This window comes from Micropterus salmoides, unplaced genomic scaffold, assembly GCF_014851395.1.
Source record: "Micropterus salmoides isolate LMB-PRFRI ecotype aquatic unplaced genomic scaffold, ASM1485139v1 Ms_hic_scaffold_10, whole genome shotgun sequence".
Lineage (NCBI taxonomy): Eukaryota > Metazoa > Chordata > Actinopteri > Centrarchiformes > Centrarchidae > Micropterus > Micropterus salmoides.
This window is the reverse complement of record NW_024040041.1, coordinates 24166982-24178512: the sequence shown is the minus strand read 5'-3', so window position 1 is coordinate 24178512 and position 11531 is coordinate 24166982. Positions and strand designations below refer to the sequence as shown.

Below are 11531 nucleotides of genomic sequence, written 5' to 3'. Positions count from 1 at the left end.
TGTTTTAATTTAATTATCACCACCATTTATTTCTTTAATTGCGCTGGAAAATTTGGGGTAATATCACTTTATAGATGAAGACTATATTTCACAGTCGCAGACATTATAATCTACACATATTTAACAGGGTAAACATGATCTGGATCTTGTTGAATTCCCCATCATTATACTATTACACTTGATATTTGGCATGAAAACAACGATGCACATTTGTGTCTTTACACATACAGTATATCAAAACATAAAGCTGAAAGGGACAATTTGGCAGACTGTCAGACTCACAGACCGTCTCCAACTAATCTCAAATACACCGAAGTGACTGTGAAATGAAATCTGCAAATCAGCATATATATATAACAAAAAATCTATTTTATGAAGAAACTGTTATACTGTGCATATCAGGAATCAAGTTAACTTGCACAGAATATAAAACCCAGTAAAATAATTACTGTAGATATTGTAAATATTTTATTAAAGAAATCCTTGCTTAAGTGTGTTAAATTAGTTATGCTGAAAAATAAAATGACAAAATGGATACTTCTTTCAGTGTATTGCTGCTTATTTTCTTTATATATATATATATATATATATATATATAAATAATGTGTGTTTAGAAAAAAAGATTATATTCAACTGTTTCTTAAATAAAAAGAAAATGTGATTCTGTTAATTCCTCAGAGACTTGCCTTTTTCATCCCACAAATGAAACTGAACAACAAACACTAAACGGTTGGATATCTTCCGCATTTAAAGAAGAACTTTGGAAGGATGGTGCTTTTCGTGAATATCCTCAGAAAAGCAGTACTAATGGTGGAGGGTTGTCTCACAGTTCTTCCACTTCCTCCAGTTTGTGGCTGAGGATCACATCATCACCCTGAAACTTGAAGTATCCAACAAATTTCTTCTTCTGGAACATCAGGGGAAACCACAGGACGTCATCAGCCCACATTTGACTGAAAGGAATTTGGTCACATTCAAACCACTGAGGCCTCATTTCTAGAAAACAAACAAGAAAATACTTAGAGACCTCCTGAGACTGAAACACATTTTTATCATCTACCTTGAGGTGTTACAAGAGTTTATCACTAATCTCTGTTATTTTTGTGCCACTTCATATGACTGTCCAGTATATAGCGTGAATTATTATTAAATCAATTCATGTTGCTTTAGGACTTGCAAAATGATAAAATAGCTGACAGATTTAGTTATCAATGTAGCGCAGATAAAAAACAATTTAAACTCCTTTCCCACTTCATCTTATCTGTTCTCTATGAGGAAAAAGAACGTTACACTAACAGGTTGTGTTTCCGGTTTACAGGTCTACATGTACAATGAAAGATTTATTGTTCACTGGCAGTGAAGAAATCCTTGTTTAGTTCGACCCCAACACGAGAGAAAGAAATCCACCGTCTTCATTCTGTTCAAAAAATGCTTTTCATTTCAAAGTTCATCTGAAACTACAAAGTTACAATCATTTTAGTACAGAAATTTCCCTGATGAGCTGCAGTCAGGGTCACAAAAAGGAGGCATGTCGAAATAGAAAACATTCTCCACTTCATTATTTATCTAACTCAGACTGAAGATGCCTCATATTAACATTGAATGAAATAGATTGGTGTTGCACAGAATGACGACTGTGGATTTATTCTTATATTGGTGTTGGGCTAAGAAGGGATATCTTAGCCAGTATGGAGAGGAGGGGTCATTATAGTGACCAATTACTCCTTCAATGTACAGTACACACGGGCACGTGAGTATTGTTTCAAAACAGACTTCAAAACATGGGAACCTATCCTGTGAGTGCCAATGCCAACATTCCTACTTGCTCAGACTGCTTCTGAAACTTTACACTTTAAAGTCACACAAGTCCCAAAGTCATAGCTGTTGCTTCTTATCTTGTCAAACCGTGTTAGCAGCACTAACTTTCATTCAAGCTTTTTCCTCCATTTATCTCTTCACCCCTTTGGCTGTTTGACCTCTCTCGCCCTCCAGACTCTTTGGTCCAGTGCTAATGTCTGACTCCTCCATGAGCTGCACTTTGCCGTTTGTCTCTAAACCTCACCCAGTTGCCCTTGACTAAATTCTCAGGAAATACAGATCACTGCAGGGCTCTGCATTCCTCCTGTTCTGTTGAGGGCCTCTTCTTTCCTTTGTGTATTTACAGTCTTTTAACCTTTACCACCGACTTATAGGTTTTACCCCTTAACCAATGTGCTCTCCATGCTCACTGTCATGTCTGTGAAAAAAAGTTAACAAGTTCTGCAGTCAAAACCTGTTTTGGTTCTCAAAAGGCCTCATTATCTAGCTTCAATGCAAATGCAAAACGTTAATTGCCATGAAGCCTGGAATATCATTGAGATAACATAAAAGGAAGTCAAGATTAAGGGGAACCAAAAGTGAAAAGGGAATTTTTTGCAGGTTTTTGTGTAAATATCAGTTGCTTGGAGTTATGTAGAACAAAAATAGTACTTCCTCTTCACTTCCAAAGTACATGGAATTGTTTTATCATGGTTACAAGCAGCACTTGTAAGTTATTGTTTTAAGACTAACGCTATATTATGAGTTATTCCCATTAAAGATGATAGTAACGATATTTTTCCAGTTGTCTAAACTCTAACTTTATTATCACTCACATTTTTGAGCCTGCAGCTGTGCCATTCCACGGTTATTCCAAATGATTCTGATTTTCATATATACATAAAACCCCGGGGGGGGAAATGATGCGCATTATATTATTATATATAATTATCCACATTACCACTACTTGCTTTCACTTCTTCCCAGTTAAGGGTGGTGCAGTGGAAGTCATACCATCTGATTCTGTTGGTTCTCCATTATAAGCGTCGGCTCTGAAAATGTGGACGTCGAGTAACTGTGTTTCTCCAACAAATTCAAATTTGATATTTCCAATCTTCTCGAGAACATCCACTGTGAGGCCACTTTCTTCTTGCAGTTCTCTAAAAATGAAAACATCAAATAAATATTTGATAAAAGTGTGTTTTTAAAAATAAACTCAGTGCACGTCACACAGACACTAAAAGCAAATAAAGATGGTAAAGCTATATCTGTGTTTCCCACACAGAGACATCATTTGTGGGGCCCATAATGAAATTCATTGATTAAGACAGTGAGATGTGGTTAGGAGCTACAGAAAATCTTGTAAGTGGATCTGTGAGTCTGCAAGATTATATTGCCACATTGTCTGAGTTTGAATGCTGAAATAAAACTGCAGATTGTTTTTTAAAAATGTACCAGAATGGTGTATTCAAGAACAATCATTTGCAGCTGATTCTCAGCGCTCACTTGTGTTTGCCCTCCAACACTACTTCCCTAAAGGTTGATTAACAAACTTACTCTGATACAGATTGATTCCTGTATTATTGTTGACCGTCTTCTCACACACAGCTAAATATAGTAAGACACCATGATGTAACATAGCTTACAAGATTTTAACCTTGTTTCTAAGAAATCTCACTTCATGGACCGGTTTTAATTTATGTTTAGCTGAACAACACACGGTTCAGAAAGTATGCACATTAATGGATTCTGTCGAAATGTGTCACAACACTTTTTGTTTGATTGTTTCATCAAGCTAACAGCCAACACAGCAATCCCAGTATTCTTACTGACACAAAGAACTAGGATCGGTCAGTTGCTTCTTCCAATACTGACAACTTTTCAGGCTGTCCTGAGTGTTTTTCTTAAAAAGCCTAACACTCTTGGGATTTTACTGCAGGACTCTTTTTCATATTTGAGAGAAAACAGCTTGAGAAAAGGTCTCATTGCCTTCAGGGCTTTCTTCCTTCCTTTAGCTTTAGAACAAACTTCCTGCTGATGACTGATGATAATTCATTGTCCAACCTCAACCTTTCATTTATTATGTCAAGCTTACACACTACGTAAACTCACATCTTAAATGAGGAAATATTTTTTCTACCCTCCCCTTAAAACTTGGACACAACATCACAAATGTAATCAAAAACACAGTTGATTTTAAAGGCAAAAACATAGCTCCATCTTGTGTTATGTTGTTATTATTAATGTTAGAGGTGTCTCGATATGTAGCATGGCATGATGCAATGCAAATTCAAAGCTGTGATGTTATAATAGCCTATGCATTGTGGAGCTGAAACGTGGATTGTGAAATCCATTAATTCATGTCAAACTTCTTCTTTGCCTTCAATTGAAAGCCAAGAACTGCTTGCCTTCAATTGAAAGCCAAGAACTGCTTTGTTTTTTTTAACTTTGTACATAAGCAAGGGCGTCACTTTGTGTTGAAAAGTGGTGGTTACAGAGGGGCTGAGATTAGGGGTGTGACGATACACTTAGCTACTAAGACATGATGGTGCACAATATTGGGTTCACGAGAACAAGACGAGAAGATTTTTTAACACTATTTTAAAGAAATATTCCACACTGAAATGTACATATGTCCTGCATTCTGAAAAAAAAATTGCACCATTTTATGGTGGAAATGTTTTGATTTATGTAAAGGTAAACTCAAAATTCAGGAGGCAGGTGACAATTCAAAATATAAAAATATAATGTAAATATTTAATGCAGTAATCAGTAGCTTGTTTTCTTTTTAGCTAAAGTTACTTTTTTTGGACAATGCACAGTTGTTTCTTCTATATTCTAATTGCATGTTTTCTTGCGAATACACATTCTCAAAGCATTTTCATTTGTTATTTTACATTTCTTGATGCAAGCTATTTTTCAGAACATTTTTAACAAATGCTTTTACAAAGTGGTGGGGATATGTCCCCAGTGTCTCCAGTTTAAAAGACACCTATGTACCTAAGGAGGAATAAACATAGAGGTCTCTGCATTTAGGGTTTGTTTTCATGCAGGCTTTGTCAAAAGCACAACTAACACACTGATTTCACTTATGGATAACAGGGAGACAACTGGCAAGACGAATTTACCTCCTTGCACCATCTTCAATGGTTTCTCTGGGTTGAACTTTGCCCCCAAACCCATTCCACTTTCCAGCCCCAAATCCTCTCTTCTTCATGCCGAGCAGCACTCTGCCCGGCTGGACCACCAGCACCAGGGTAAGCAGCTTAGGGCTGAACATCTCACCTGTCTGAGAGGAAGTGAGGCAATCTCACGTTACATAGCCTAAACACAATGTAAATACTGCCTGAAGCAACATTAGCAGCAAGGCTGCACTGTATGAGCACAGTGAACTTACCACCCTTACCTGTTAAATTTCTGCCCACAAATGCAAAACAATTGAAGCAGTTCCCGCGTGCAGCACCTCAGACAGACATCATCACGTGACGCGCTGATGTGTGAACAGTGCGGATTGGTCAGATCAATGTCAGACTGGATTCACGAGTCCCATCATTTGCTTGAAAGATCAGTTGGAATGTGTTACCTTGAAATATGTTCGATTAGAAACTGCAGCACTGTAACGTACCTTTGTGTCCCCAGTCAAACCTATGAGTCAAACCCAAAGACTGTAGTCAAAGCAGTCAAACCGCTCACCTGACCCACGATGTGATTTTAAAAAACTACTGATATTTACATAGCAATTGTTGTATATAAAAGACAATAAATAGTTATTCCATATACTTATATTTATATATGTTTATGTCTGGAACCTAGTCACCAAAGCAAATTCCTCGTATGTGTAAAAACTATTTGGTAAAGCCGATTCTGATTCTTATAAAACAAGATTAGATATGACTTTCTTTTATCCTGAGGGAAATTGTTGTGCAACAGTACTGTAAAGTAGTAAAGAGTGGAAATTGAAAATTATCAATAAGTGGCAAATCCAAAATATACACAATATAAAACTATATAAACAGGTTTACGGTAAGGATTGCAGAAACACAACAGGTTTACGGTATGGATTATAAGTAACTAATAATATCAGACTTTACGGCATTTCAGAGAGGAAATTCACTTTACAGTAGCACAATAAACAGTCAAAAGAGGAAGGAAACAGATAAACATCTATCATAAAGAACTTTTTTGACATGAAAGATATTGAAAGGAAGTACAAAAGTACTCAGTTGTGTTTTAAAAGTAGGCCCTTGAAGAAAAGGGATTTATTACAATAGTCTGGATGGGATGAATAACAGTTTCCATATTAAAAAAGTTTTGATCTTTATGTGATATTAAGCTTAAAGAAACATGACTATCTCAGGTAGGAACTATTGTTGCCAGTGTTTTGTAGTAATGGGACATATATAGGTATAACGCCCAGTGTTTGTCTTTATCCAATGGCGAGTTGTATTTCCACGCACGCGCAGCTTACTACACCCCACACATGACCCTGTACAGTCAAAACAATGTTCTCGCAGAGGAGATTTTTGCACTCCTCGTTGTGTCTAATGAAGAAGTTGAAGGGTAAAACTCCCGCCGAGCAGCGCTGGCTGCAGCGGCAGCTCAAAGATCCGTATGTCAAGGCTTCTCACGCCCAAAACTTCCGGTGCAGAAGCGCCTTCAAGCTGCTGGAGATAGATGACAAGTTTGGGCTTTTACAGCCTGGATACAGCGTGGTGGACTGCGGAGCTGCACCTGGAGCCTGGAGCCAGGTGGCAGTGCAGAGGGTCAACTCAGCCGGGACAGGTGAGAGAGGTGACATAGTAACAGGGACACAACCCAGCGCAGTGTGCTGAAGCTTGTGAACTTGTGACTGTATCAGAGAGTTTGTGATTCAACTCTATTAAATTTTGTGGTGCTTTTTTCCATCGTACTTTATGGTGTTTCTGTTCATTCTGTTCACCCCCGGTAGATGTAGGTATTAAGTGCTGTGGATTTCAGCTTCCCTCCTTAAATTATTAGGGTTTTTGCTTACTTAAGTTTATTGGAGCAGTTGTTCTACTTTATATTTTATTGGAAAATGAACTTTAATTTATTAGTTAGTCGTTGTAAATGTCACAATTATTGCAATGCTTTTGACTTTATTAAGCAAGATATTTTAAAATATCTTTCTGACTGCTGAGGAACAATACATTATACTGGAGAAACTATTTGACATATTTTATTAGATAATCAAGTGATCACTTTGTCCTGTAATTATTCATTGACTGGGGACCTCTGTAACTGTAACATTAACATTATTGACAATTATTAAGTTTTTGACTTAGTATTTAAGTTTAAATAGCATTTCCTTTTTTAAAAAGGACATCCCTGATGTAATCATGTAATACATGCTGTGATATTGTGGTACTGTATGTCAAATTTTATAGAAATTACAACAAAAAGGCTGGACCTGCAGTTAGTTATAAATAATGGACTATTTGTAAAATCCATATTGTGTTATCATTATTAGACCAATGAAAGAGCTGGAGTTTCTGAACTAATCAATCAATAATAATTATTGTAGTACAACAGTTGTCAAGTTTTAGTAATTATAAAACATAACAGTTGACTGTTGGTAAAACCTCCTAAACTTTATACAAATGCTGGGAACAACTCTGAAAGCCATATCGACGTGCTGCATTTTAAACATGATGTAGTAGATCTCACACATTTAAATTCTCTCAAGTGTTCTTGCTTGTTTTAGTCCACATAATAGAAATCCTGTATTCCTTATGTAACTGCTAACTCTGGATTTGTGTCAACATTCAGACACTTGTAACTTGCTTAGTTGTGGCAATTCATCAAGAACCAGCATGTGGGCATTATTTATTTTATTGTTGCTTTGTAATGTTATTGGAAGTCTGCTCTTCATTACCATTACCATTACCAAGACCTTTAAAGTCTTTTCAAGTTGATTTTCATTCAAACTCATGGAAACTAGTGACTAATTAGAAGATAACAAAGTTCACATAAGAACATTTGAAGCACTTTAGTTGCAGAAATATTTATAATTTGGGGCAAACAAAAATTCTAATATATACTAATATTTAAATATATATATATATATATATATATAAATGCACGTAAAAGAGCTTTTAAGTTAAAAAACTCACCATTCTATTTCCAGTGACCCAGTGTATTTTTCCAAATTGGTAATGCTATATTATTTTTGCACTGCAAGACTGGGGTAATACCTGCGGTTCATCACCTGTGGATTTATGTTACATAACCACATTGCTGTGTCAGCCTGTGCTACGTCAAGTATGATGGAAGTAAAACATTAACACGTTCACATACCACAGAAAATACTACTATATACTACTCGTAAATTACAGCTAAAATGTTTTCTTGTGTCCTAGATCCAGAGTTACCAAATGGTACAGTTGTTGGTATTGATCTGCTGAACATACCTCCTCTGGACGGTGCCCATTTCCTGTCCAGTCATGATGTCACTGACCCCGCCACACATGCCAAGCTGCTGGAACTGCTCCCCAACGGCCAGGCTCATGTCATCCTGAGTGACATGGCGCCCAATGCCAGCGGTTTCCGAGAGATGGACCATGAGAAACTCATCACAATGTGTTTGTCTTTGATAGACTTGGCTGAAAAGATTTTACAGCCGGGCGGCTCTCTGGTTTGTAAATACTGGGACGGGATCCTTGCTCATAAACTCCAGGAGAAACTCTCAAGTGTGTTCAGTAGTGTTCGGACTTTAAAGCCAAATGCCAGCAGAAAGGATTCAGCTGAGAGATATTTCTTCGCTAGAATGTATAGAAAGCCAGTAAAATGATCATACTTGTGTTTTATTTTTGTATGTGTATCCTAAAATGAACACTTTGTTCTATTTAGATGTTTTCTGAAGATTCACATAAGTGAACATGAAGAAGATGCTTACCTCATAACTTTGATCAAAAGGTGGCACTGTTGGGGCATCAGTAAGGCTCACAGCTATAGGCACAGATACATTACATACTGTTGGTGCTGACTTTTATCCCTGAAAACTTAACACAGTAGCAGCAGTGAATAAGAAATATGTAAACCTATGAAATAATCATCAGTTTGATATTCCCCAAGAGCCCAGTACTGTGTCTTCTCTCAAGTTATTGTTTGCCCCACTGTTTGTTATACACAGTCAGTTTGGCATTTGCTTTGTTGCAGAAAGTCATTTACCAGTGCTGCTTATACTAATACTTTGCACTGCCAGCCATGTAGAAATATGTAATCATTCTCTCATTGAGAGCTTATGAAGGGAAATCCTAATACATAAGAGTCACATACAGCATGACTAATGGGAAGTGGTGATGATGCTGAAGCTTGGCATGCTGCAAGTGTTGTCGGGCTGTGCACTCCGACAGTGGATAGACATGCATGTTTTCAGCCCAGTTGACAGATTTTATTTTATGATTCTTCTTTAAATCACTGTGCTGAACACTTTGGAAGGTAAATCTTTGATCCTGGTCTGACCCGAGTTTAAATTACCACTGGTAATGAAATAAAAGGATATTTCTATTAGAGCTATATTATTAAAAAACAACTCACAGATATAGACCTTGCTAATGTGACATTGTTAAGTACATAATTGTATCAGTGACTCTATTCACCATGGCCATAGCATGAAAATATGGGCCCTGTGCAGATGCTGTCTCAGTGGGCTCCCTTCCCTCCTTAATACATACCTTCATACATGTACAAATAACCCTTTTCCTTTTTTATAATGTATGGGCATTTTTGCCGTAATTATAGCCAAGAGATAGAGAGATGGGAATAGCATAATCATGTGCAAATGACTGAAGAACAACTAAACACATGCAGTCTTAGAGATAATCAGTAATGATCTTTTTGTACCAATTTTAAGCTAATATTACTCTAAAGCTGCAACGATTTATTGAATAGCTGTAAACATCGACAACTATTTTGATAATCGATTAATTGGTTTGGGTCATTTGTAAGAAAAATAAATCTAAATTCTTTGATTTCAGCTTCTTAAATGAGAATATTTTCTGGTTTCTTTGCTAAGCTGAGCTGCTAAGTATTTATGTTCAAGCTGCATAGTGGTATTAAAATATTCTAAAACAGGTGTTAGCAAGATGTGTTCATCTGTCTTTTGAAAGGATAAGTTATTAATAATGTCTTTTGGTAGCCTGACAGGTAGCAATTACTCCACTGCAATTACCATGGTTTAACACTTGTTGCTAGTGGACTAAACTATCTGCAGATTGTAGAGGGGGGAGGGCCCATAACAGGCTGAAACATTGTTCTAGATAAAAAGAATAGTCTGTCAAACCAATTTATTTAGCTACTAATAATACTTACCGGTAAATATGGAAGCGTGACAAAAAAACAATTCTGGTGATCCATTTTCTAGGTCTGATCTAAATTGTTTTGTCTTCTGTGTTTATGAGTCAAGTTTTGTCAGGTGAAAAAAAAAAGTTTTGCCAGTATAAATTTTTAAGTAACTTTTTATTTCATCTGTGAAAACAGATGTCAGGATCAAGTGTTTGTTGTTGCAATGCTAATTTAGGCCACCAGAGGCTGAAGTGCACCATCCATCCATCCATCCATCCATCCATCGTCAACCGCTTATCCTGCGTACAGGGTCGTGGGGCTGAAGTGCACCACTACCCCATTATCTAGAAATGACTAAAAGTATTCATGTTTTTTTTCCCCAGGTTAAAATGAAAAATTAAATTACATTTCTTGCTAAAAGACATGACAATAGTGTTACATAACCTGCTAACACACAAAATACCGTATGTACCTTGTTTTTAGAGTGCATTGTGAAATTAAATCTCACCTGGATCACCAGAATTTTTTTCTCACTCGCTTCTCAGGACTTCCGTAATTTTTCACCTTTTTTAAAGTGCAGATAAATACAAACTTTTAATTCCGGGCTTCCAGTGCCCTCCCCATGTATGGCTCCCTGATAGTTTGTTCCACTTTTCCCCTCACTGAGATGCCTCTGCAATTCACAGATTAATAACAGATAAATAACCTGATTAGCAACAGTTAGCGGATGTCATGTATTATGGATGCTGTGCATAATGATTGGAGATAACTGTTTAGAAGAGGTGATTATAAAAAATGATTATAAATCTGTATTGTTCTTCTGTTTAAAATCAATTAAACATTGAACTTTATGGAAGTCAATATGTTTTTGTATGTAATATGCTGTCCATGTAGCAAAAGAAAATCCTTTTCCAGCTGGCTACCTGTTTCTTAGAGCGAAGCCATAAAATCTTAATTTGTTATGAAAATGAACTCCTTTGAGCCACTGATAGATTATCATTGTTATTGAAATCAGATTATTTCTAAATTGATGTTTAAAGTCTGATCATTCCACAAAATTAAAATTTGAAGCCTAATCAAGACTGAATTTGCATTTATGGTAGCAAAGGAAGAGATGGCGCACATGAATAAATTAAACAGGCTGCTATTTAGTCTTTCTGTCTCAGGAGTGATGAGTAATACAGTACGAACTGAAACATTCATTCGGTCTCTTGGTAAAATTAACTGCATAAAAGACGAACTGACCTCTAAAGATGATTGTTTGGAATGAATGTGAGCAGCCGTGCCTGTTGATGAAGCTGATAGTGAAAGATGTGAACAGATGACCAATTTTACTTCTCATTACTTGTTGATTATTCAGTCCTTTGCTATTTAGATTTAAATTATTCCAAAATTACTGTGGGATTTATGTAAATTCCTCTGTGGCTGAG

General features: G+C 36.5%; 2 protein-coding genes across 3 annotated transcripts; one reads left to right on the top strand and one right to left on the bottom strand.

Annotated features, from left to right (window-relative positions):
- Positions 1-2: 2 nt before the first annotated feature.
- nudt1 (nudix (nucleoside diphosphate linked moiety X)-type motif 1) lies at positions 3-5360 on the bottom strand. 2 transcript variants are annotated; one of them, XM_038704212.1, is made up of 4 exons: positions 5204-5360; positions 4926-5086; positions 2812-2957; positions 3-996 (listed from the first exon to the last, which is right to left on the bottom strand). In XM_038704212.1, the coding sequence occupies exons 2-4, from the start codon at positions 5075-5077 to the stop codon at positions 824-826; spliced, it is 471 nt and encodes a 156-aa protein (XP_038560140.1). In that variant the 5' UTR covers positions 5078-5086; positions 5204-5360; the 3' UTR covers positions 3-823. The 2 variants fall into 2 exon arrangements, with proteins under 2 accessions (XP_038560140.1, XP_038560149.1); XM_038704221.1 differs by having other exon boundaries at positions 5195-5305.
- A 902-nt stretch (positions 5361-6262) lies between these two features.
- Positions 6263-10962, top strand: mrm2 (mitochondrial rRNA methyltransferase 2). Its single transcript, XM_038704155.1, has 2 exons — positions 6263-6579; positions 8175-10962. Exons 1-2 carry the CDS (start codon positions 6300-6302, stop codon positions 8603-8605), a joined length of 711 nt encoding a protein of 236 aa, XP_038560083.1. The 5' UTR covers positions 6263-6299; the 3' UTR covers positions 8606-10962.
- Positions 10963-11531: the final 569 nt, after the last annotated feature.